Source organism: Chanos chanos, chromosome 7 (assembly GCF_902362185.1).
Source record: "Chanos chanos chromosome 7, fChaCha1.1, whole genome shotgun sequence".
NCBI lineage: Eukaryota > Metazoa > Chordata > Actinopteri > Gonorynchiformes > Chanidae > Chanos > Chanos chanos.
Window position 1 is genome coordinate 23988914 of NC_044501.1, and position 27417 is coordinate 24016330.

At 40.6% G+C, this 27417-nt stretch overlaps 1 protein-coding gene across 1 annotated transcript in view; it reads right to left on the reverse strand.

The window, feature by feature from the left end:
- Positions 1 to 27417, reverse strand: part of shmt2 (serine hydroxymethyltransferase 2 (mitochondrial)) — a 54308-nt gene that overhangs the window by 26274 nt on the left and 617 nt on the right. The window contains exons 2-5 of the mRNA XM_030780150.1: positions 3086 to 3283; positions 2007 to 2086; positions 1435 to 1635; positions 614 to 695 (exon numbers count right to left, since the gene is read on the reverse strand). Of these exons, the coding sequence (XP_030636010.1) occupies positions 614 to 695; positions 1435 to 1635; positions 2007 to 2086; positions 3086 to 3283 (561 nt within the window). The remainder of the gene's footprint in view (positions 1 to 613; positions 696 to 1434; positions 1636 to 2006; positions 2087 to 3085; positions 3284 to 27417) is intronic.

The window sequence follows — 27417 nt, forward strand, 5'->3', positions numbered from 1 at the left end:
CTATCCAAGTAGACCCAAGACCAGGGCTAAACTCTGAGATGTGTCAAAACATACATTTCTCTCTGTAGGAATCAGCCCTTTATGGCTCCTAATTTAGTGTTTATGTGTTTAACTACTCATCTCTAGCATTTGGTGACGATTTTCGTTTGAATAAGCCTTGTTTTATCCCACACATGGTTACAATACTCTGGGGATTATCAGGTCCTCACACTCTTTCACAATGCCCTTACGCTGTGTCTTTTCCAAAAATAACTGGTCACAGATAAGTGTACTAGCCAGAGTGCTTTATAGCCTTCAAATCCATTTACAATGCACATCAGTCGTCTTCTTCTTCTTCTTCTTTTTTTTTTTTTTACAAATTTATTATGCAAACATTCCACATTACTATGGAAACTGTCCAAAAGATCAAAAAGTAAATAACTAAAGTCCTCCCTTTTGTAACCCCGTATCACATACAGAACATTGATATCTTTACAGGTCAATGTACAGGGCAAGGAGCAAACAGGCCACAGTCAAAGAGATTCACAACAGGCCACAATCCAACAGAGCTACAAGATGCCTGGTATGCTGAACTGAGCTTTGTGACACATACAGGACTAGAAAGAAAACTTACGTCAAGTTTGTAGGGCATGGACTCAAAGTAAATAGAGGTGGCAGAGATGCGCTTCACGTCGGACATATAACCGTGAGTCAGACTAAACAGGAAGAGACAGGAGAGAACAGGAACAACACAACTCTTTCTTTCACACATAATTATTCATTCTGTTTCAATCCATTAATGGATTATTGACAGGACTGCAAAACAGAACAACACTGAAGTTCAGAGATAGTAAATGTTAATCACAGATGATGATTACTTCAATCAGATATCATAACAGACATACTGAGGTATGTCAAATGTGTGGATAAATGCATGTGTGTGTGTGTGAATGAACGTGCATGTGAGAGTGAGTGAATGTGTGAGTGTGTGTGTGAGAGTGAGTTAATACTTATGTGAGAGTAAGTGAATGTGTGTGTGACAGCAAGTGAATGTGTGTATGTGTGTGTGTCTGTGAGGGTGGGTGAATGTGTGAGTGAGAGTGAGTGAGAGCGAGTGAATGTGTGAGTGTGTCTGTGAGAGTGAGTGAATGCATTTGTAAGAGCAAGTGGATGTGCAAGTGTGACTTGACAGTGTCATAGTTCAGTGGTGACCTAAGAAGTTTGGCAAACAAGCGAGACGATGAAAAACAAGCCGGAGTCACTCAGTGGCTGAGCGCCTGTCTGCATCATTGAGCGAGAGGAGTTTAGTGAATGAATGTGAGTATGACAGTGAATGTGAGTATTGTTGAGCGGGAGAGATTTAGTGGGTGAATGCAAGTGTGACCGTGAATGTGAGTATCACTGAGTGAGAGAGGTTTGGTGGGTGAATGAATGAGTGTGACAGAGGACACTGACTGGCCTCCATCTGGCAGGTCCAGGCCCATGATACGGTCATGCGGGTTCAGTACAGCCGTATAGGCGGCAAAGTTGGCCGGAGACCCAGAATACGGCTGGACGTTGACACCCCAGCGGGCAGGGTCCAGATCAAACACTTCCAAAGCTCTTCTCTGGCACAGCAACTCAATCTGGTCCACCACCTCTGCACCTCCGTAGTACCTTCACAAGGAGAGGGACTGTTGTGATAAAATTACACCCAAGAGAAAGGTGTACAGCTTTGACTTCAAATAACCAAAGCCCTGCTGGTAATATCTGGAGTGACATGGATTGGCTGAGTAATGCCCAGCCATCTTCCTAACTAAAATCTACTTTTAAGGATGGTCCCTTACCCCTGTATTGGGAATCTGGCCTCAGTGGTGACTTATACTAGTATTGCATGCAATGTCTTAACAAGAAGAAGCTATACAAAACACATGGGATATAATTCACCATTTTTGCCATTCAGAATGACTGTGGCATGTCTACAGCTGCAGTGACAGTTCATTAGAGACACAATATAACACATAGTCTGTTACCGACATAGGACACACCTTTTTCCTGGATATCCCTCCGAGTACTTATTGTTGAGACAGGAACCCTGGGCCTCAAGGGCAGCTCTGCTGCAGAAATTCTATGGAATTGGAAAAAATCACACACACACACACGCACACGCGCACACACAGCAGCAGGGTAGAGACGAAGAGCATAAACACAGCTGAAAGCATCATCCAAACAACATTATCTCATCCAGAAATAAGCCACCTTTAACTGCCTTTCTACAATGTTCATTGTCCTGGGCAATAGTAATTTTATCCACGGTATGCATTGGAATAGCAGGTCTCATAGCAGGCTGTTTGAATGTACTTTTCTGTCACATCACTGAGAGAGGGAGGCAACCGGAGAAAAACTCGGCATGTTTCTGCTCTGCTACTCACAACAGTACAGCCCTGCATATCGCCGACACTTCTGGAGATCTCTCTGTCTCTTATAGACACACACACAGCTCCCTATGGAGATATGCTAATGTCTGAGCTCCGATCAGAGAAGATAACTGTGCAGGTAACAGCTTTCCACTGCGCAGTCCTGTCACACTGAGCTGCCGCACACACATTAGAATTGGAAATGCAATCCTGGCTTTTGCCACCTTGACTAAACAAACAGTCTAGTGCTTGATGGGACCCACAGGTTGCCTGTCAAGTGGTTAAGGCCAGGGCAGGTCAGAATGTGGCGGGAAGGATGAAAGAGAGGGAGAGAGAGGAGATAAAGTGGAGAAGAGAAGAGAAGGATATCAGTTTTCTCTCACATTGGACTGGTTTGCTCTTCTGTTGCAGTCAGATATAGTCCAACGAGCAGTGACAAGTTTGTTTTTGCGAGGTGTCGGGAGAAAGAGATAAGGTCTGAAGAAAGGAAATACTACACACTAAAGAGAGTACTGACATTCACATAAACCCCGGTGTGAAATGTACCTGCTTATTTTGCCTTTAAACCAGGCGTTGGTAAATCCTAATGGACAGGTTTTCCATTCTTTATTATTTGGAAAAAGAAAAACTTTATTAATGAGGATATAATGCTTTCCATTCCCTGTGATAGCCAAGTTTCATGAGCTTTGTTTTGACACTGCTGTCTGTACCTCAGAGGCGATGAGTTCCAGACCACGGCACTGCCTGTCTTTCTCCTTTTGCAGCAGTTCCCACATTTCCGGGTCATCAGCGGCCAGACTCTCTTGTCCGGTCCAGGGACGCTCGTAGCTGGTTGCCTTGGCAGCGACTTGAGAGTGCTGTCCCCTCACGCCCATGCCCATTGCCGCTGGAGCAGAGCGGAACAGAGGCTGTGAGGAACAGAGTAAACACAGGGAAAAGAAAACAGTTCACTTTCACAACTGAGAATAATCCATAAGAAGATGACCGTGGGTTTAATAGCTCAGGGTTTGTCACAGTGTCAAAAGTGTGTCAATTTCATATAATTTAAGATATCACTGGTGGTTCTGGATGCGTTTCTGCTTTACACTTAAGTTGAAAACATATTTGAATGTACTTTACAAAGAGTGACTTTCACTGCAAATTGTTTACATTCATTTGTCTGTGAACTAAAATGTATGTATTCAAATTTCAGTAACTGCTTTGTGGAACTATCCAAATGTAGCTTTCCAAGAGAATTTTCATCTAGGATTAACTGGTTACCATTATTTCAAATAAACGATTCTGTTCCAGAACATTAAAAAAGATAAAGCTTCTGGTTTTGTTTTTATTCCTAGCGAAATATCGATTGTTTCTGGTTTTCCTTTCGTTCCTTGAACCGGTCCAAAGCCTTGATTTTAACAGAGTGTGTCCTTATACAGAGATGTGAATATATATAGTGAAGAATTAATGCAGCTATAAAATACAAACAAGACGCATCACTAGAGACATGCTACATTAGGGGGATGGGATCCAGTGTTATGTGATCTGAGGTGGACTGGATGAAAAGTACTGATTAGGTTGTTGCACAGTTTAATCTGTTCCTTGCATATACTATAGCTGTTTGTCAATATGCGTTCTTCTCTGTACTTGCGTTCTTGTGGACTTGTAAAATGTCATAAGTCACGGCCGAAGTACTGTTCCAATTCAAAGTTCACATCTAGCCAAGAGCAGATCAAATACCTCGATGTGTTCTCGTTTCGTGGGTTTTATCAAGGATGCATCAAGAGGTGACTTGTGTGGACTTGGGGAGTCAAGTTTCCCAGAATGCATTTCACCCAAATTTCACAAAATAACGGCAATGGTGGCAGGCGAGCTACCACATAACTGTAAGTTTCGTATTATGACTGTTGTTCTGTCACCAAATATAATATTTAAGATTTTTTAGGTGAGAAATAAATGTTTCAGAATTCAAATATGAAAGTCCTTGAAAGTCCTAAATGTTCGGAGATATACCATCTACTAGCGGACCGAGCTAGCTAGCTCCAGAGCTTCTAGCCAGCAAGAACACTGGTGTTTCAAATGCAGTTTGAGTGTACTACATCCTCCCACGTCATCGGGAGTCCAGACTCCCGAGTTGAACTTGCGGGTCCGAACTCCCAAGAACAGGAGTACGTTTTGCTTAGGAAGGTTCCTAACTAAGTGAAATGACCCAGAAATATCCAAATGGTAGGCATGATAAGAGCTGGCCGAATTCTCTAAACGCTAAGGAAAGGTCCTTCCATGCTTCCCTTCCTATCTCCTTTAGCATAGGGTACACTGGACCATCCTTTAAGAAAGGAAAGGAGATCATTTCGTCCCACAATTCTTTGCGGTAGCAGCATTTAAAACGATGAACCATTCGGCCGTTCATGAAAACAAACGATTATGTGAATGTAACACTAACCGTTGGACAGTGACAAGAGTATCCTTCGTACAACACAAAGATTATCTGGCTGAAGTTCTCATTTAATGATTTGCTGATCCTATACAAGCAAAATCAAAACATAAAAGTAACAAGACTAAGTGATACATATGCTCTCCAAAAGACAACAGTTTCTGACAATTTCTGACTATAAAAGGGCTGCTCGCAGAAACCGCCTCGTGCTCGTGCATTCTTAAAAGAAAACAGTTAAAATTCACAATATGAACTTCAATAATTTACCAACAATTTTCCAACTACTTCTGTTTAAAAAAAAGGGTGCGTGTCAGCAACCATTCGTTTCCTATTTGTGACTGGTAACCTATATTCCTTTTTTTTTATTTCAGTTCCAACTTTGGTAATGAAGTAATATTTTTTACTGGGATTAACGTTTATATAGCCTGCATGAAACAACATGGTAAGAGTGCATGGGGTGAAGTATCTAACAGGCGCTTTTAGTAGTCCATCTTCGGAACATTGTAGTATTACCACAGCAGACCCACGTCAATAATATCCACCATCACATAATTACACAGCCTAGTGTAAATGCAGTTTCTCCCAGCACCGTGGTTGTCTTTTCCTAAGTCCTTATGAATTCTCCTTCACATCTTTCCTTGACCTCATGACGTTTTCCATCAATGTCAAGGAAAAGTGGTTAGGAAAGGACATAGGGTGCATCCAAATAGTCAAAAAAAATTATGTCCTATGTTCAGGTTGCTGCCAGATGAAAGGTAATATGTAAATGAGGGATGCAAAGCAAACTGACGGCAGGTGCCTCCACTCAGGTCCTGAGTTAATTAAAGAACTACCATCTCCTTATGTTGAGGGGTCATGGTTTAAAATGTCAGGCATGTTAGTCGTCCGTTATTTTGCCTGTCATGGCTCAAGGAAGAGAGTGTCAATGAAACAAAACAAACAAACAAAAAACACCAGGCAAGAAATCACACAGACAGGGGTATACTTATAAACTGAAACAGTCAGATGGTCAAAGCAGTGATTCTTCATCCTGCCTTCAAGAAAGAGGGATAAGTGAATGCGTGGTGCTAACATAAGTCAGTTGGCCTGAACTTCCAATGGTTGATGGCTGCAGGTTATGAGAAGCATTTTCCTGGTCACACTGGTTAAAATCAGAGGGCCTTACTGATCAACACTGGGTTCTAAATAATCCCACAAGGTCTAACTCAAGACCTATAACCAGGATCCTACTCACACACAGGATTGTTCAAGGATCTTCTAAGGATCCAGGGATTACTTTTCCAAGAGAAGTTTAAATTCTCTCTCTGAGGGGAGCCATTTCTACACGAACAGGACAGATCTCATCCAAGATGACAATGCTCTTATTCACAGGGGTGAAAAGGGTCACTGAATGTGACTTAATCAGAACGTAAACCACGTCATTGGTCAATTCTGTCTCAAGGCTGGTCCAGCTGCACACTTGGGGGGTGGGTTCTAGTGCAGCTTTTGCATTTTTCACCTTAAGAATACACAGTGCCTGTCTCATTTCTAGCCCTATTTTCCTACAAACCTGTGTATGCAAATCCTCCAAATAAATATTTAGAGGGGAAAACTATTAACTAGGGTCTTAACTAGTAGCTATCCATCACCTGTGGGTCTCTGAATCCCTTAAAATAGGTTGGGATGTTTGTCTCACAGACTTATGGGCAGATTTGACCTGTTGCGTCCCTTTGTTAGACACACTTTAGAGCAGCGCTCTACACTGACCAGGTGTGTATGATCATCAAAATTTTAATAGTTGTTGGGAATTTATAGCAAAAAAAATCTCATATCATTTCTGACCCCATCTGTATGCGTATTTAAACTGTTAATAACCGGGTCTGTATGGACTGCCCTTTTTTCCTGTATTGGAATCACTAGCCCACATCCATCACCTTCACCCAGGGCTACTTGTGGTATTGTCAACAGGCAAATTAATGCTGGGCGGTATACTTGTTCATCCGGTATAACGGTTTTAATTTCCCATACAGTATGAATTTTTCATATACTTACATACCAGACCTATGACTGATAAATTATTGAGTTGTTCAATTTTGACGGAGCATATCTATTAACCAGCGCAGCTTTTCTAGCCTTTACAGCACTGGCTTAGCAGCCCAGGAAACACAGACCAATTGCATGCCTTGTAAATCAATTCACGTGATGCTACTCAGCAAATCAAATCTGTGCATTCCGATAAACATTGTGACTTGAGTCAATGAGTGAGATATACACACACACAGGGGAGAGAGACGAGACAAAAGACAATGGTCGGAGGAATAAGTGACTCAGAGAAAATTAATTTCACTTGGCATGCTCTAAATAGAGAAAAGTAGACAGCAAAAACAGAGCTTTCAAGAATGAACAGACTCATACATGCTCATTCTTCCCACGGACAGTTCAAACCCAGTATCTCTAATATGTCCCGAGACCGTAGCGATTATTAAAAGCTGCAATGTGAAGCACCACTACGAGACAAAGCACATATCTTTTGAGCAAACATACCCACTGAAATCCAAACTAAGGGCAGAGAAAATTAACGATCTAAGAGCCCAAAATGATCAACCTATTAGAATCCTAAACACATTAATTCACTGCCCAACAACGTACTAACAAATGTTCCCTTAAATTTGCTTGGATTTTGGGTCAACATAAAAAAGCATTTACTGATGGAGGGGATGTCAAGGAGCGCATGAGTATGGTAGCTGAAACCTTACTTGATGGAAAACAAAAAGAATACAGTTAAAAGTACAGTAATAGCTGCCATACCAATGCTTCACCCCTTCAAAAGCATCTATATTGAAATTTTAAGAAAAATGAATATACTATGATATATACCATTACCATCCGTGCTTCAGATTATACTGTGATATAAATTTTAGGCCATACCGCCCAGCCCTAACGCAAATACATGTAAAGTCCTGTAGATCCTGTTTCATCTTGGACACACGAAGTACAGTGACTTGAAAGATTAGTCTCTGTCCACTAGCGCCATCAACACAGTCAAAGGAGAGAGGTGGATCTGACAGTTATTTTCATTTTCTTGAAAGAACTGGTTATATTTAGAGTCTTACATCTATTATCTGGCCAAAAAGGAAAGCCGAATGCTTTAGGAGACACGACAGACCTCATGCTTTACCTTCCTTTATGACCTCATCTTGTGAATTTTCAAAATGAGTCTGAAACAAAGCTAAACGACCACTGAACAGTTTGTAACAATATTCTACAAAGTCAAAATGCAACCTTCAAAACAAAAACAATATGAGCCATTATCTGCAGAATCACAGGCTGAGCATGAGTGGCCTCGGCAGAACAAATGCACGAGTTCACAGACCTGTAACCTATAAATCACACTCATTAGTATGAAGTCATTCTCCCATACAACAAAGTAAATCAATTTTTGTGTATGTTTTTCTTCACCGCTAATGTTAAATAGAGACAACTGATGAGGTTCAACATTAATTTGTGCCACATAGCATAATAGCTGCGAGGATCCTACCGGAGAGTGCATTATGAGAGCGTGTTGAACTGCTGTAATTTTGAAAGTAAATTTTTCACATTTGCATATTGGCACATTATGTTATATAAGAAAAAACATTAGTCTGTTTCAAGATGTTGGAGGGTAATTTTATTTGTTGTTTCATTGCCACTGTGAGTTTTATATCTTTATTTTATACAGTGGATTAATGTTGTCACAACACCAAAATCTTCCTTTTATTACTGATGCGAAAATCACGAATTTCAGTACTCGATAATTTGATACTTTTCTTTAAAAAGAGATTGAAACTATCAAATGCCATTATAATGCTTTATTTCTAACATAGAAATATATTTCCAGTGATTCTGTAAAGGGGATGTTGTGATGATCTGTTTGCTTGCTGGAGGCATACACATGTTTGGACAGTCTCCTCACAGCTAGCTGGCAATTTCTCAGACACTGACATTTGCATATGACGCCATAGACAACACTTTCCTGGTGTTTCAGATTGACCCTTTGCCAATTAAGATCCTGAGGCTAAGGCCAAACGTTGTCTATCAAGTCTCATATAAATCACAAAGTGTCTCGATGAGGTAAACTTTAACCATCTGGTTGAAGCCAACTTTCTTTTCTCAGATCTGTCAGTTTTCAGTATAGTAAGTAAGCAAATTATAATCAGAATGGTCCAGAGATGCTATCACTGCTCAGACTCTTGTAGGTTTTGTCAGTAGTTCATGGCCTTCAGACAGTAGTTCCAGCTAGCATGGCAAGGACCTTGCAACACAAGACATTTTATGATAAAATATTTTCAAAACCTTCATAACAGTCCATACTCTATGACAGTGCTATGTCTACTTGAATATTTAGAAATTTGGGGCGTTTTTGATTAGGGAGTAATAATTCACATGGCTTTATCCATCTCTTGAATTTCTGTAAAGCTTTCTAATCTAAAATGTACTGATAGCTCAGCCTTGTACCAATGACCATGACTTAAGAGTTAGCTGATCTTTACCAAATCAGTTTAGAGGCAGTCATTACACAGGCAAGCTAAAGTTAACTAAAGGGGTTGACTCTGGAACTAAAAAAAAGGGGCGGGGGGCACCATCTAAAAACCAATCTTCAGTTACTGTAACACAGTGTAATGCATTCAGGTGTTCACAAAATGGAATCCAAGCCCTGACACATAAAATCCCAATATTCGGCAAAGACTATTTATTTTTCACACACCTTTATCAGGTGGGTCCTTTATATGGGGGGAAAAAAACAAAATCAAAGAAAACAGTTTTCAGCTTGATTCAGGACACAGCACATTAAGCAGTCTATATATTAAAAAGTTAATTGACCTGTTGGATCATATTCCCACCAGCACAAGTCCAGAGACACAAATTCCAGACTTCAGTCTTTTATGCCAGTTCGTCACTTCAGCATATTTCATAATTAAAAGGGACTGTTTTAAGATATGAGTAATCAGTGTAGTTGTTGAATTATGCTTCAGTCAGCTGTCTGACAGCAGGCTCTACCATCTCACATTCAGCACTTTCTCTTATCTTATCTCAAACAACTCAGCTCTACTCACTAGCACAGAGTCCAACACACCATCTCACTCTCTGACAGACTGGGGCTCCCTTTCTCCCCTCCCGCTCTTTTCATCAGCTTCCTCCTCATTCTAAGCTTGGATGACATTTCGTTCCATTTTCAGTCTCTTTCCTCTGCTGTTGACACACTTTTTCTCCTGAACTTTCTAATGGACAAAAAATAATAAAATTCCAACTTTTCCTCTTTTTTCTTGTCCTCAGTAAAATTGCTGATGGAGCCTAAGACAAACACAAATAAGACAAACATAGCCTTCACATACGCACTTATTCCTTTCCCAGTCACTGTATCATTCGCACGCCCCTTGGAGGTGCTAGGTGTGACATACTGTTCCATTTTAATAGCGTTATTAAAAAACAGTTAAAACAATCATCTGCCACGACTCTGTCACAACGGCCTGAATGGGTAGCAGCTTTTCTTCTGTTTGACAGCAAACGATAGGTATCTGCTTAAGCCTCTTCATCATCCACCAAAACACAGCAGGTTACAGAGGCTGTGCATCAAAACGAGAGTTCTGATACAATATTTAGAGTCTAACAATCACAATACAGCTTCCAGATTCTCAGAAATGATGGGAGGAAAACAATTAGCCTAATCTGCTGTGATTAGGCTACCTCCACCTTAGCATCCATTACATCCATCAAATAATACAACCTGCCAAATTTGTATTATTTGAGTGTGTAGTTCTGGGCCATCCTGTTCTTTCCCCTTTGGTAGGGGGGTGAATTTTAAATACTGTCAGATCTTTGCTTACGGTGATGTCACCCTCTTCCTAATGAAACATCTGTCTGCACCTGTCATTCCATTCAGCCTGTGACCAGTCTGCCCATGCAGCCTGTGACCAGTCTGCCCATTTTCTTCACAGATTTCTCAGATTTGATTGCCCAAACCCTGTGAACAGCAGAAATATAATGCTATTGTAGCACTGATTACAGGGCTCGTGGAGACAGCACGACTAAATTTTCCCATTTTCCAATTTCTTTATTATTCCTGCTACACCTGGGTTTTTGGGGAGTTTTTCTTGCCCACGATGAGGATTAAGTCAGGGGGTGCCATCCTGTTTTGTTTGCTGTGGGTATGTAAAGCCCTTTGAGACTGTAAACAGTGATATTGGGCTCTAAATAAACTTGAAACTTAAACTTGAAATTTTATACCTAGGTGCACCAGTGCAAATATGCCCGACCTTTTTTTTTTTTTTCTTAAATCATCATCGTATATCATGTAACCCAGCCACTGGGATGCTCAGAGTCAGTGCATTCTCAGTGCCGGCCCCAAGCCTGGATAAATGGGGAGGGTTGCGTCAGGAAGGGCATCCAGCGTAAAACCTGGGCCAAATCAAAATGCGGATCATAAATCAGATGTCCATACTGGATCGGTGGAGGCCCGGGTTGCCAACAGCTGCCACTGGCACTGTTGACCAGCAGGGTGCTGGTGGAAACTATGCTACTGCTGGAAAAAGGAGAAGGAGAGGGGGAAAGCATGTCTGGAGGAAGCTGGAGAGAGGAAAGGTAGGGGTGTGGAGGTGAGAGTCGGAATTTTAAATGTTGGCACTATGACTGGAAAAGGGAGAGAGCTGGCTGACATGATGGAGAGAGGGAAGGTAGATATACTGTGTGTGCAAGAGACCAGGTGGAAGGGGAGTAAGGGCAGGAGCATCAGAGGGGGGTTCAAACTGTTCTACCACAGTGAGGATGGGAGGAGAAATGGAGTAGGGGTAATCCTGAATAAGTGTATGTCAAGAGTGTTTAACACATATTTCAAGAAAAGGGAGGAGCACGGGGTTACGTATAAGAGCGGAGGACGGTGCACACAGGTGGACTACTTCCTGCGCAGGAGGCCCAACCTGAGAGAGACTGGAGACTGCAAGGTGGTGTCAGGGGAGAACATAGCAAGACAGCATCGGATGGTGGTCTGTAGGATGACCTCTGGGATGGCTGGGAAACTACTGCAGGAGCAATAAGGGAGACAGCTAGGAAGGTACTGGGTGTGTCTTCCAGAAGGAGGAAAAAAGGCAAGGAGACATGCTGGTGGAACCAGGAAGTACAGGAAAGTAGTTAGCCAAGAAGAAGTGGGACAGCCTGAGAGACAAAGAAAATAGACAAGAGTACAAGGAAATGCAGTGCAAGGCTAGGAGAGAGGTGGCAAAGGCTAAGGAAAAGGCATATTGCGAGTTGTATGAGAGGCTGGCCACTAAGGAAGGAGAAAAGGATCTGTACCGATTGGCCAAACAGAGGGACCAAGTTGGGAAGGATGTGCAGCAGGTTAGGGCGATGAAAGATAGGCACGGAAATTTACTGACAAGCGAGGAGAGTTTGCTGAGAAGATGGAGGGAGTACTTTGAGGAGCTGATGAATGAAGAAAACGTGAGAGAAATAAGGTCAGACAGTGGGGTGATAGCAAATCAGGAAGTGCAGCGGATTAGCAAGGATGAAGTACGTACAGCTATGAAGAAAATGAAGAGTGGAAAGGCAGTTGGCCCAGATGACATACCTGTGGAGGCTTGGAGATGTTCGGGAGGGATGGCGGTGGAGTTCTTAACTAAATTGTTTAACACTAGAAGCGCCGCGCCGGTTTGATCTACTTATACCTTGAAGCGCTGAGTGCCGGTCATTTGACCGCTGTGACTACCTACTAGGAGCGCCGTGCTGGTTTTACCTACTTAGAACGCGGCTAGGGCGGTCAAAAGACCGCCAAGTCATTAGACAAGGACACTGTTACTGACACATAGCGATCGCTAGATGGCGCTTCTTGTACGAAGCAAATAGTTTGCTTACAAGATCAACTCGCGTTCGGCCAATGTATCATTCATTTCAGTGTTAATAGTCGGTTATTATTTCATTAGAACGTTTGTTGACCAGTCCTTCTATCATTCAACATAATGTTTTGATTACTTATTTGTGGCAACAGCGTTTCCAAAGGCACAAATTTCGGAAGAAGTCTTGATCAAATTCGACTGAAAAACCATCTGAACAAGACAAATTCAGGCAACTTTTTCATAGTATTTGTTTTTTTAATATTTAATCTTCCACTGTGGAGAATTAGTTTATTATAAGGGATGTCACACACGTTGCGAGTTAGACTGCGGTTGGTCTGTAAATGCGTAGCCCGACTTTATCAACATTCAGTTGTCAACTGACAATGATCACGTCATTACAACGCGTCTACATCAAAACTTGTGAAAAATGTACTAAGTAAATAAATAGATAAAGTACTTTGAGCTCTTTAGTATCCTATGTGTCAGGATGCTGTAACCACTTTTACACAGCCTGTTCAAGCAGGGAATGTTGTACCTCGCTGTTTTGTGTTCCCATTTCAAGTGGAGAGATATTCGACCGACAGCCTAGAACAATAGCCTAGGTGTGATCCCAACCCCCTCCTAACGACCATGTCATGATTCGCTTGGCCAACCAACTCAGAAGTTCCCTTCAACATAGACCAAGGCTGTGTCCGAAATGGCATACTACATACTACTCGCATACTAATTATGACGTAAAAGTAGTATGTAGTATGCAGTACGTGAAAAATAAAAATTTTGCAGTACACGACAGTTACCCGGATGATGTACTACATTGGCGAAAATTTCTAGCATACATCCCGAGCTCACTTCGCCGACTACTGCATTCCATGAAGCAACGCGGTGATTTCCAACTGTCAAAAAATTTTAAAAACATGGCAGACAGCGACCGAACCAGCTTCAACTACAACTGCAGCTGCAGTTCCGAATATAAATGTATCAGCTGCATATTTTGGTGTAATAAATCTTCATACACTTTCTTATAGGGCTACTTTTGATACATATTTGTGGTTGTCGTGTTTTGTTCGATTTTAACAGAACAGATAGCCCAACCGATAGCAAACGTGTAGTACACTACACGAAAGTTGTCATAATTGTGTACCATACTGTATACTAGTGTGTGGAGTAGTGCGCAGTATGCAGTGTATACTAGGCTAGTATGTAGTATGTAGTACGGTAGTATGCCATTTCGGACACAGCCCAAAAGATTGTTTGCCAGCGCCAACGAGGTGAAGAAATTTTCGGCCTACTGTCATCTTTCCCTAGATAGGGAATTGCGTTCAACATGTATTTTGTTTCAATAGCAAATTAGCCCGGTTTAATGGACATGTACTGTGTGAAACGACACAGTAACGACTTGATAGGGAACAGTTGTTCATCTGCAGTTATGTTCTCACTAGTTGTGTAAGAAGCAATACTTAATCGAAATCTAATATGGAAAATTTATCTGTCACAAGGTGGGCAGCCCTTGTATTCTTGTCATCAAAGCGCAGACAGCGCATGATATCTTGGAATCTCTGTCGAGACATCTGTCTCTGAAAATAGGATTTCCCAAGTTAGCAGACCAGTAGTCATCCGGGTTCATGCTTTTACCGCCTGTAATATCTCTCAAACAAAGGAGCAGTTTGAACTTATCAGCATCATTTCAATCAGTTTCTACTTCAGAGTATTTCTGAATCTTTCACCACATTTCTGTGTCAATCAAACATTGAACTGCTCAATGGACTTGTAATACTGTACTTGGCATAACATGGGGGTCCTGGGGTTTCTCTCATGATATTGCATTCTTGCGCTCTACCCCGAGGGTTGCCAGCAATTTGTTCAACCCATACTGTGCCGTCTCTTGCGTAGGGTATTATATTGAATGAATTAGCATTCGCAAAATTCCTGCCAACTATCTAAGTCATATAATAATTAGTTACGCCCCTGTACGTGAAACAAAAATGCGTTTATTATACATTTATCCACATTACAAAACATTTGCATTTTAATATTGTAAATTATTGTTGCAGCTCTAAAATAATGTAATGTCATGACATGAGAATTAACTTTACCATAGTCTACACATGAACTATCAGTCATGTGATGACTAATTACGCACGGTTCAGTAGGCTAGTGCAAAAATTAGTGACAATTGATACGCCCATGTAGGCCTACATGAAACAAATGCGCTTCATAGTTACTAAATTATTGTCGTCATTTTTGTACATTATGTAATATTAATTTATAACTCTGGATAATTATATATAAAACCCTGATATATATATATATATATATATATATATATATATATACAAAAAAGACAGAAAACTAGTATGAGCGAACCCTTGCAACATCTGCTGAGAGAAAAGAGAATCGCAGCCCTGAAAGGCAGGAAACAATATGGCCGAACGCGAGGCTGACGGCAATTTCACAGAAATAGGAGCAAAATAGCTTTAAATTAGCTTGTACTGGGGTGATTTTGAAAATTTAAGGATACTGGGTGATAAAATGCACAAATCTAGGAAAAGTCATGAAAGCAGGGTCCTGAAATTTGACCGAGTGCAAAGATTTTATTTTTTTTGGGGTCACTGTGGTCAGATGACCGCCGCTCGGCGCTTCTAGGTATAAGTAGGTCAAACCAGCACGGCGCTTCTAGTAAGATGTCACAGCGGTCAAATGACCGGTGCTCGGCGCCTCTAGTGTTAACGCAATCTTGGACGGGAAGAGGATGCCTAAGGAGTGGAGAGAAAGTGTGCTGGTACCGATTTTCAAGAACAAGGGCGATGTGCAGAGCTGTAGCAATTACAGGGGCATAAAGCTGACCAGCCACAGTATGAAGATATGGGAAAGAGTGGTGGAAGCTAGGTTAAGAAGAGAGGTAATGATTAGTGAACAGCAGTATGGTTTCATGCCAGGAAAGAGCACTGCAGATGCGATGTTTGCTTTGAGAATGTTGATGGAGAAATATAGAAAAGGCAAGAAGGAGCTGCACTGCGCCTTTGTGGAATTAGAGAAAGCATATGATAGAGTGCCGAGAGAGGAGGTGTGGTATTTTATGAGGAAATCGGGAGTGGCAGAGAGGTATGTAAGAGTGGTACAGGACATGTATGAGGACTGTGTGACAGTGGTGAGGTGTGCAGTAGGAGTGACGGATGGGTTCAAGGTGGAGGTGGGATTACACCAAGGATCGGCTCTGAGCTCTTTCTTGTTTCCAATGATGATGGACAGGTTGATGGACGAGGTCAGGCAGGAGTCTCCGTGGACTATGATGTTCGCGGATGACATTGTGATCTGTAGTGAGAGTAAGGAGCAGGCTGAGGAGAGCCTGGAGAGGTGGAGGTATGCACTGGAGAGTAGAGGAATGAAAGTCAGTAGGAGCAAGACGGAATACATGTGTGTAAATGAGAAGGAGGACTGTGGAACGGTGAAAATGCAAGGAGTAGAGGTGGTGAAGGTGGATGAGTTTAAATACTTGGTGTCAGTGGTACAAAGTAACGGGGAATGTAGAAGTGTGGTGAAGAAGAAAGTACAGGCAGGGTGGAGTGGGTGGAGAAGAATGTCAGGAGTGATGTGCGACAGAAGCGTACCAGCAAGACGGTAGTGAGTCTGGCTATGTTGTATGGTTTGGAGGCGGTGGCACTGACGAAAAGACCGGAAGCGGAGCTGGAGGTGGCGGAGCTGAAGATGTTAAGATTTGCGTTGGGAGTGACGAGGATGGACAGTGATGAGATGAGTACATAACAGGGACAGCCCACGTCAGACGCTTTGGAGACAAAAGTAAGAGAGGCAAGACTCAGGTGGTTTGGTTATGTGTGGAGGAAAGATGCTGGGTACCTTGGGAAAAAGATGCTGATGATGGAGCTGCCAGGCATGAGGAAAAGAGGAAGGCCAAAGAGAAGGTTTATGGATGTAGTGAAAGAGGTGGTTGGCGTGACTGAGAAAGATGCGGAGGACAGGACTCGATGGAAACGGATGATTCGCTGTGGTGACTCCTTAATGGGAGCAGCCGAAAGAAGAGGGAGGGAGCGAGAACTGGTGTGTGTGTGAGAAAGAGAGTGTGATTAGAGTGGAAAGCTAACACGAGGCTATCGTCATCATAACAAAGCAGGCTGGGGGACTGCGTGGGATGTCATCTACCTGTGTCCAGTCCATAAGTACTCTCGCTCTCACTTGGCCCTTTGGTGACAATGAAACGAAATATCGAATCGTTTTTCCGAGAAAAGATCATCCAGACCCTCCCGTGCCACTATAGTCCCAAATTTCTGATGAGGACAATTCAGATGAGGAATCAGCAGGTGACCAGGTCTTGAAAAAGGCAAAGACCTACTCTTTCTGACATGGAATGGCTCAGGTAGTTTACGTGGCTGAGATACTGCAAAGAAAGGAATGCCATGTATTGTATGTACTGCTCTCAGTGTGGCCCAACATTTGCGGGGAAAACCAATTTGACTGCAAACTTTAAACAAGAAACACTTGTACAGCACAGCAACAGCAATAAGCATTAAAAATGCATGGAACTCATGTCTTATGTTAACATTTGTAAATTTATTATTTGGTGTTTATGTTTAAAAAAAAGCACCATTTAACTTACTGATTTTTTCTATTAAAGCACTACTTCAAGTTAAAGTTAGTCTGGAGCACAAGGTCAGTATGGGGACTTACCCTGAAAACAGCAGAAATATTAGGCTATTGTAGCATTGGTCAGTATGGGGACTTAGAGCTCATACTCAGTGTAGGTCAACTATTCTGGCTTTTACAAACATACTGTTGAACAGAACACTGTTTTTAGAAAAACCTTAAATATCAACACAACACAGTGATGTACTTATTACTGAGGAAGGTAAACCCAATAAAGGTGACAAAACAACACAATTATTTACAGTGCAGCAGTGCATGCTGGGTAGAGACAAATTTATGGTGTGTAATAGACTTGAAAAAGCTTAAGTAGAGCATGTAATGCATAATATACATTGCGATGCACTGATTTGAATACGATCAGCACATGACAAAGTTATTTGTTAAAGTAACTGTCCATTTCATGGCATTTAGTGCTGTTTTAGCCTTTATGGGTGTCAGTTTAGAGGGTCAGGAATGCAAATTTTTTATTTTTTTACTTTAAATTCATGGTTCTTACATTTTCACATGAAAAGTTGGCTGTGGGGTGGGGTTGATACAGTAATGATTTGCAGAGTGCTGTGGCACCTCTAGACCTCTGTCAGCCACGACAGGCTGTGCCTGCCTCACAGGCAGCTCTGGACACCAGAATCACACAGGTCATTACACACTGACGGACTCGTCCTTTCCTGTCTTTGTTTCATGTGGAGACACAGAGACACTCCTGCACTGTGCGGGGAAGGTATTTTAGAGCCTGGGATAGGGAAGACAAAATGGTGACTTATGTCCTAAGTTTGGCAGAAGAAACAATGTGGCATTGTCCAAAATCATTTTGGAATTGGTAAGCTATCCTGGTTGGTAAGCTAAATGGTGACTTATGTCCTAAGTTTGGCAGAAGAAACAATGTGGCATTGTCCAAAATCATTTTGGAATTGGTAAGCTATCCTGGTTGGCTACTAAAAAGCAGAAAGAAGCTGTCTGGAAACTAGACACTGCATGGGCATCTGCCACCAGCACATTATTCTGTGCCAGTCTAGAGCTGGGAAAAGAGAAATCTGTGAAGTATGCCTGAAATGAATGGACAGTCTTTAAAGCAATAGCATAACATTCTCCTTAAGACAGAAGACAGGAATATTCCTAGCAAGGGCAGATGAAAACCCTTGCTCAACCCCCTAACATCTGTCACAGGAGAGGGTTAGAGGATAGGACCATGAAATTCTGAAGAGAACAAACACAGGAGGAAAAAACACAAGAGGGTGCTTTGTTGGCACTGCTTGATCATTACAGTGCTCAAAACATGTGATCTCTGATTATTTAATCACATTAAATATTAACGCGACTATCAATGACTTGGGACATCAGCTGCATTAAAGAGCAAATCATGTCTGTTCAGCCTTTAACAAAGTCATTCAATCTTTAAAGCAGGGGATGCAGACAGCAACACAGGAGAAACAACCAGACATGAAATACGAGACAGCTTAACAAGAATAACATGCTGTGATTGCAATCTATCTTTAAATAAAGTCTACAAAACAGACTGCATGCAAAATCATATCAGTGTAGTGTGTAAGAGAAGAGAACAGGAACACACCTATGATACCACACCTATGATACCTCCATCACCTTTACTTTAATAAATTGTATAGTTATCAAAGAAGCCAAATTACACAGTGCCACAGCTAAGAAGGGAAGACAGGACAGCAGTAGTAAATTGCTAATGATATTAATAAAAACACACTTGAGTGAAAAAATGAAAATGACAGATGACAATAGGATCATAATGTGTTTTTGGAAGACAAGTTAACATCTGCAAAAAGCTATCATTCGTTTTGTTCCAGAAAGACAGGATGTAGGAAATGGAGAGAGAAAAAAAAACTGAAGTCACTTCATTTTACTCAAATATTTTTGTTATTTTCCTTCTGTTTGAAAGGTAGAAGTCAATTTTACAGATGACTGCTGTCCTACAATCTCTGGGGAGATGGTGATCAGCTTGGTAACACAGATGACAGAGAAAGAGGGAGCAGAGAGAGGAATGAGGGGCAGTGGAGAAGTGTCAAAGGGCCAGGAATATCATTCTGACAGACAGACACTTTCTCTCCTGTCACTGGCTAATAAGAGAGCGGCTCTTACAAATTGCTCCCTGATTCCTGCGAAATGACAACAGTGCCAGGCGATCGGAGCAGAGTGAGGGGGATGGCATATGGACAGAACCTCTGCTCTCAAGGACTTCAGTTTAGGCTGAAGGAACGCCATGGAACAATAAAGAAATGACAACAGGGAATTTACCTGGAATGCTTGGAAATGCTATCAACGTAATCCAGGGGAAAAGAACAGGTCAGAATGAAACGAGTCACTGGAAAGCACTGGTCCTTGTCAAATGTAACTCAGATGTGTTGTGTAAACTGTCTGAGCTGAATGTTCAGGACTTTGACTTTGGTGGTAAAACAAACAAGTATGAACAGAGAACTTTCCCTAGAAAATTAAAAGAGTCCATGTCAGGAATCTTTTAATATGTATCTAGATTATGTCTGCATCTTTAAGAGGTTTTCTATTAATTTACTTGGCTTCTGATTCATGCCTACGTGGACTTGGACAGCTGTTTGCCCCCTCCTGCTCGCCCCCAAACGTTTGCAAAAAGTGGGACTTGAGGAGAGCAAGCCTAAAAATAGCAATGAAACCAGTAGAAAAAATAAATCAGATCAATTATTGAGTATTTGGTTGATGTTGTGCAGAATTTGACAGAGAAGGTCTGAATGTTGGATTTTATTGCAGATATTAAAGTTAACACATTACTTGCTGTGATCAAAGTAAAATTCTTAACACCATTCATGTTCTGAACACAGTTAACACCATTCATGCTCTTAACACAGTTAAGGAGCTGTGTTAAAAAGCACTGGCCTGTTATGGAAAAAAAGTATACAGTATTAGACTGTTGTAATAAATGACAGTGTGGCATTTTTGCAACACCCGTAAAGTACTGGTTACGTGACTGTGTTTTCTCAGGTGGTACTCCTGTTAAACACCTAGTCAGCAAGACAAAACATCTGCCTTTGCACATATAACACAGAAAAGAGAACTGCTGAACATTCCAACACAAAACCGCTCTTTGGACAAAACCAAGACTATCTGATCTGAGTGCAGTCTGCATGCAGAACATCAGCACCATGCACTACTTATGGTTAAAAACATTCAATATTAATGATGCCAGTGAAATGAGACTGTTTAGAAAAGCAAAGCAACTCCGTGGTGGACAAAGAAAACTAAAAAAAAAAAAAAAAAAAAAAAAAACACCCTAGGCACATTATTTTTTTTTTTTGGTTTACTTTTGACTTTTCATTGAAATAAAGAACACCTACAAACTTCAAGAGTATGTATTAAATGAAAAAAAAAAACTACACTGAAATTCATAATTTCAATGTATAATATTATTATTATTATTTTAAAAAAGTGACGACAATCACTGGACACCCCATGTTTTTATCCATCTCAAAAAGAACTGCCCAGACAATGTACAAATTCGGGTGAATGACGTAACATAAAGGGGGGGCACACACTAAGAAGGTGAGGTATTGAAAAGTGTGTGTTAAAACAACTGGGAGAGTTATTTAACTCAACACAGCTGGTCCAGACAGGAGCTACTTATTAGTTTTGCTTACAAAGGCAACAATTGGAGAAATTTTCCTTCGAAAACAACAGTGAAAATGCTGGCAGATAGTGGGAGGTGGGTCATGCTGACAGCGAAGCTGACTGGCTGGAGGCTCAGAAAGACTTTGACTCCGTCCAAAGACATATGCTAAATAAAACAACAGGTCAATCATTAACTCATCCTGCTAGACAAGTGCTTCTAAAAACTGATAGAGTGCTGACTGTCTGCCACGTGGGTGTGCAAATGAGCCCCAAAGAGATTTGAAAACTCTTGAGAAAACTTGTTTGGACTGACCATCCCTTTTCACTAGGATAACATCTCCTCACTCAGTGTAATGACGCAAATGCATATACGCGCAAGTAAAAGGGGAAGTCAGAAACGCTGGTTTGAGCTGAAGGATGGGATATCCTAAAGCTGTCATCGCCTGTCAGATGAACTGATCAAACATGTGTGTCTACAGTAGGGGTGTGCGATATGTATCATCCACGATAATGACTCAATTGTTGTTTTAACAATGTGCGAGCTGACATTATCGAGTATGTCACTCACTTTGCAAAAACCAACCAAAACCACACCTTGAGAGTCCACACATTCACTGCGTCATGTAGCAGAGTAGGACAGACTACTGCACCTGCACATTGAAAGTGCATGCAGTGCACTGGCATAGGCGTACATGGTCATCTAATGGGAAGTTAAGTTAGCGTAGCTGCCTAAAAATGCATGACTGAACTTAAAAACGAGTGAACAAACAGCGCCAGGAGACAAAATACAGACACCCTCAGCCTCACAATCTACGTCGTTAGATTTAATTGCTAGACATGGATCATCCTCACTCGCATGGAGGTGGTTTGACTTTGAAAAGACGGATGTTGTTCAAAAGACGGAAATCTGCAAACTGTCGGAAATTGGTTGCCGCAGGCAGCTCAATAACTAACTTGTTTCACCATCTGCAAACTGTTTGATCCCAATAACACTTTCACTGGTGATTTCAATGTTATGTATGGTTTTTACTTGAATGTTTCAGTTTTAAATAAATAAATAAGACCTGTTCTCCTTAAATATGTTGTTTCCATTAATATAATTAGTACACAATTAATATCCTATTAACAATAGCAAGCTAGTACAACAAGACTTTTACAAACATTTTTGAAGGATGGATGCAAAATATTGTTTACTTATTGCTATCGACAAAATCCCAGAAAATAAGATATCATTTTTTTGTCAGTATCGCACACCCCTACTCTCCAGTGCAGAATTAAATAGCTTCATCAATCCAATACTTTACTGTATACTGCAATATGTACCAGGGTAAAGTTTTGTGTGATTACAAGCAATGATCCAATGAATGCTCACTAATGTAGCCTCATTGGTTAAATGAATTAATAAAAAATAAATTGTTTATAAAGCTTTTCACCCTCATGTCCTTTGTCTGATCTGTCTAGAAGAAAACACATATTAGACTGGACTAATCCTGTCTAATGATCATCACTACCAAACTTTTCCTGTAGAATCCATTTCTGCTAAGGACATTTTTGTATCACGCATATTTAATTAGATGATTTGCATATTTGACTAAATTATCAGAAATAATTATATAATAAAGAAATGTATTGATAATTTGGCTGTAGATAGCCAGAGTAATGTCTTTAGGGCACAAAGTATTCAAATTATGTCAAATATAACATTATATAAAATGGGGTACTCAGATGAGATATTGCAGATAAATTATCCAAATTAGGCAAATCTTTAAGTCCTTAATAATCATGTTTTTTTTGTGCAAAATGAGCGTGTAGCACACGCATTTGTGTGTTTTTCATGTCGAAAAAGTCATTTTTGTATGTTAGGAGGCACTGTTTTATGTCTTATATAAACTTTGTGACAATTTGAGGAAATACTTATTGGTACTTTTTGGTCAAATTTGCAACCTTTGACCAATGGTTACCAGTACTATTTCTATTACATATTCAAATGTATGAATTTTGCTTTAATTAATATTAATCCTTTTCAGAACGGTGAAACTGAGGCAAGTGGTTTCTTGTTTGTTTTTGTATCTGTTCCATGTTCTGTTGATATTTTGTTGGTGAATTTTAAGCATTTCGAGTGAAATAATTAAGATTATGTATGCTGTGAATTACACTATTATCTTTTAGCATTACTGACTAGTAGCTGGTAACTTACTTATGCATTTTGCAATTGTAATTGTTCAGTTAATTTAAGAAAGTTAAACAAATGGAGGACAAAGAAATACTATGTAAGCTATATTAAATATGATTTTCATACTTTTTGTAGATGATTATTTCATTGGCAATGGCAATCATTTCTAGCAGCTCATTCTAAAGAGGGCAGCAGGTGCTCGCTTTATACAAAGGTCATTAGTGATAAAGAGAAGAAGCAGACCATCAGCAGACCAAGCAGACCATCTGGCTTAAGCACAATAGAAGAAAAAGCATCTCTTACCCCTTTTCCACTGCTGCGGTGCCGGTGCCTAATCGGGCACCGGGGCCGAGCTTTTCCATTGACAAAATACTGGTGCCGGTGCCGAAAAGCTGGCACCGGCACGGCACCACAGAATTGCTGGTCCTAAAAGTTGGAACCGCTGACGTCAGAGGCTATGTAAATAAAAACCACGTGAGAACCAATCAGTTCAGCGTTTGATGTGTTTGCTACGTGACATTCTGTAGAGAGGCAGGAGTAAAAAAAAAGGCTGACCAAGATAGTGGTAGGCTAAAGGCTATATGTAGCATGAAAATATGTTGTTAAATGTTACATGAATGTAGTCGGACCCAGAATGGTAAAAAAAAAATGCTCACTCTCTCGGCTCTGGCTGGTGCAAATAGACCACTGCAGAACATCATTTGAACACTCTTTTAAACTTCTGAGCTAGGTGACAGGCTTATTATTTTCATGAATTTCGCCCCAGAGCGGAAAGTTTTTGGGCAAAATTCGTGAGGTGTTTCACTGTGTGGAAGCCTAGCATAAAAGTAAAAAGCAAGCAGATGCGTTCTGTCCGACATTATTTTTTCCCCACGGAATTTACCCAAACTTTTGCTACGTAGTGTTCGGTTCCCAAACCTGTGGAAATGCGGGCCGGTTCTCAAAAGGCACCAAGGCAGCACTGGCTCCGCACCGGCACCAGCACCGTCCTAGTGGAAAAGCGCTATCTGTGGGCCAAGATGCAAGTACCTGATGGTGATGAGCCTTAAAGAATTTACTTGTGTGCAGGGAAGAATCACGAGCAGAACCACAAAGAAGTTTTCAGGCTCATTCAACATGCAGGTTGATGTTCAGAACACATTGAGAGGAAGCAAAAAGAAGATGGTATTAACGCTTGAGTCACAGATGTGAATATACCTAAAGAAGTAGATGAAGATGACAAGAAGACAAATTTCATACGTTTCATCTGTAACAAGTAAAGATACAAAGCCTTATACTGATGGTGGGCTTGGCCGATGTTCTGAAGACAGGACTTTCAAGAAACTTCATGACCAAATGAATTTACAAACAGTACCTGGAGACAAGTTTGGAGGGGCAGCAAAGAAACTTAATCTTCTTTTAAAGATTAAGTCTCTTAATGTTTAAAGAACTCTTCTTGTTCTTATAAAGAAGAACTCATACATTAACAATAAGCTTGAAGATTTGCCTAATTTGTATAATTTATCTGCAATATCTCATCTAAAAAACCCTTTGTGCTCTAAAGACATTACTCTGGCTACCTACAGCCAAATTATCAATGCATTTCTTTTATTATATAATTATTTCTGCTAATTTAGTGCAAAGTATCTAATTAAATATGCATAACACAAAAACATCCCAAGCAGAAATGGATTCTACGGGAAAAATTACCATAGGATCAATTGAGAAAAGTTTGGTAGTAACAATTATCAAATTTTTCTAGGGTTATCCCTGTCTATATTGCATTCTTGCGTAATGTTCCACCACACACAAGCTAAACCAATGTATGAAACATGCTATGGCGGCAATTCATACATGAGACAAAAGTGACCAAAACCAAGTTTTCTTCATTGTTGTACAAATTGAATATATGTACAGTAGGGCTGTGACGGTGCACAAAAGTCACGGTTCGGTACGTACCTCGGTTTTGAAGTCACGGTTTGGTACGGTTTCAGTACAGTGAAAAAAGACATGCAAAACATGAAATGTTGTGTCATTTATTATGAATGTAAATTTATAAACTTGTAAAGAGCAGCAAACTGGCCATAATTTGCAGTTTGCCCTCTACTCTGTTTTTTCCTTGTACCAGTGATATTCACATTTGGATGATGCTGTCTCAAACAAGTAATCATGTTCGACATACTGCCAGCAACATATCCGATTTCAGCTGAACAATGCCAGCACACTGTATTAATTTTATCCACTTGTCTTTGCCCACTGCTAGTGTAGTTCACTGGAAAACCAAAAAGCTCCCAAACAGGAGATCTGAAGGATACAGGAGGGTCCTCACGCTCTGGCTTTGCGATAGCCATTTTTACGAAGCTGCATCGTTGAACATATGTAAATTCAGTTTCTAAATTATGGCTCTGTTATGGAATCGCAGATGAAACTGAGTTTTTAATTTTAGTTCCACATACAGAAATGTAGAAGAGAGGGCACCCTGTATCTTGTCAAGTATCACTTTATACGCTAACGTTTCGATCGGCTGACGATCAGAGCATAAAAAAGTTATGCATGTAACGTGTGGTTAAAGCTAGACTATATTAACTCGGATCACAACATGCACCGAGCCGGATGTCTTGTACCAAATACGTGTACTGTTACACCCCTAACACAAAATATACAGCTTCCCCTAACTTTAAATATATTAAAATTTTGTGATTTGTGTGTTACAGTCAGTTTCATAACATTATTACCGTAATGAGAGCTCAACAGGCTGCACCTACCGAACCATTACACCTTTAATTTACTGAAGTGTGGACAACAGGAACATTTTCATGTTTAATGCATGCCCAGACCTTTTTTATTTTTTAATCACTGCCCATCCAGAAATGCTTACTTTCAGCCAGGAATCATACAGAAAAGACAGGCAGAGATGTGTTAGGGAATAAACTCAAGTTCTGATATTACACTGTAATGAGACTGCTGTGGAAAGTTTGACATTATGAAATGTCTTTTCATTTGAAAAAACACAAACCTATAGACACAATCTGTCTGGTGCACCATGCAACAAAGAGGACAGGGTATAGATCCTCTTTGTTGTATGGAGCACTGTCAAGAATTTGTTTCCGATATTTTATAACTGATTTATGTTAAGGACACAGTTCATGAAAACTGTTGCTGGTGGAAACAATGACAGTTAACAGATACTGTGATAAATAGCAGTGATTGGTTACTGCAGCATAAAACACAAGTAGATCTTAGGCCAAGTTGGTCTGAGATTCTTGTTTCATGGAATTATGGGACCTCTTTTGAGTTCAACTCCCTGCAAAAGTAACAAATGAAATTTACAAGGACAAATGCCTGATAACAGACTAAACCACTGTACAAATCCAAACATCTGTCCAAACAAATGTCTGTCCGCATGACCTTCAGGATTACATTAACACACTCCCCAAAAGCATTTACTCGTGACTTTCAGAATCACGTTAACACACATACCAAATTCATTTACTTATTAGAAGGAGCATGCAAGCACATGAGCCAGGAATGGCTTAGTCTACCTTGGGACATCAAAAAGTTTGCGCGAAGGACTAAAACACTGCGTATTACCCACTTATGATAATTTATTATATCTATTCAATGCTCTCCAGAACAATGAAGAGAAAGGCCAAGATGGATATTGAAAAAATGTGACAGAATTTACAAATGACTGGTATGTCATTAACAAAACCCATTTTGAGGTTGTTTTGGGGGTTTTTTTTTTAGCTTTTCTCCTTTTTACTAACTCTCTGGCATTTTGGCTATGATTCTAGTCAGGGATCATAGCCATACACGGATAGAGCTTTTTTCAACTTTTTCTTTGGGAACGATAGCCAGTTCAGAGGCATTATCAGTTAAACTGTAAAGACTGGCTGTGCTGTTCTATGATGTTGAACTCAGACCTTTTCTGGATTTCATTCTGTACTTTATACCCTTGGGTTATCTGGCACAAGCTTAATATTTTAGCACTTTGTATTTTTTTTTTTTAACTCTAAGGTCTGTTGTGCTACAGTGCATACTTGTTGATTGCTAAAGCCCGTGTTAACTGTCTCATGCACAAGACATGGAGCTACGTCTTTGGGTATGGCTGAAAACACTTAGTTTAGCACTGCAGCCCTACATTTCCCAAACAGCCTACGTAGGTCAGACATGTCATGACTACACAGAACCAGGCAGTTGCATCATCACTGCACTCGAGCACATTAGAGTAGCATGTTATATCACAACCTTTTTAGATTTCATGTCAGTGTATCGTTAGCTCGGTTATGAATCAAATTTCAACAGACAATATAAGACGTAAATAGACCAGACCTAAAGAGGGTTGTTTTAGAATAACCTGGAAAAACAGGA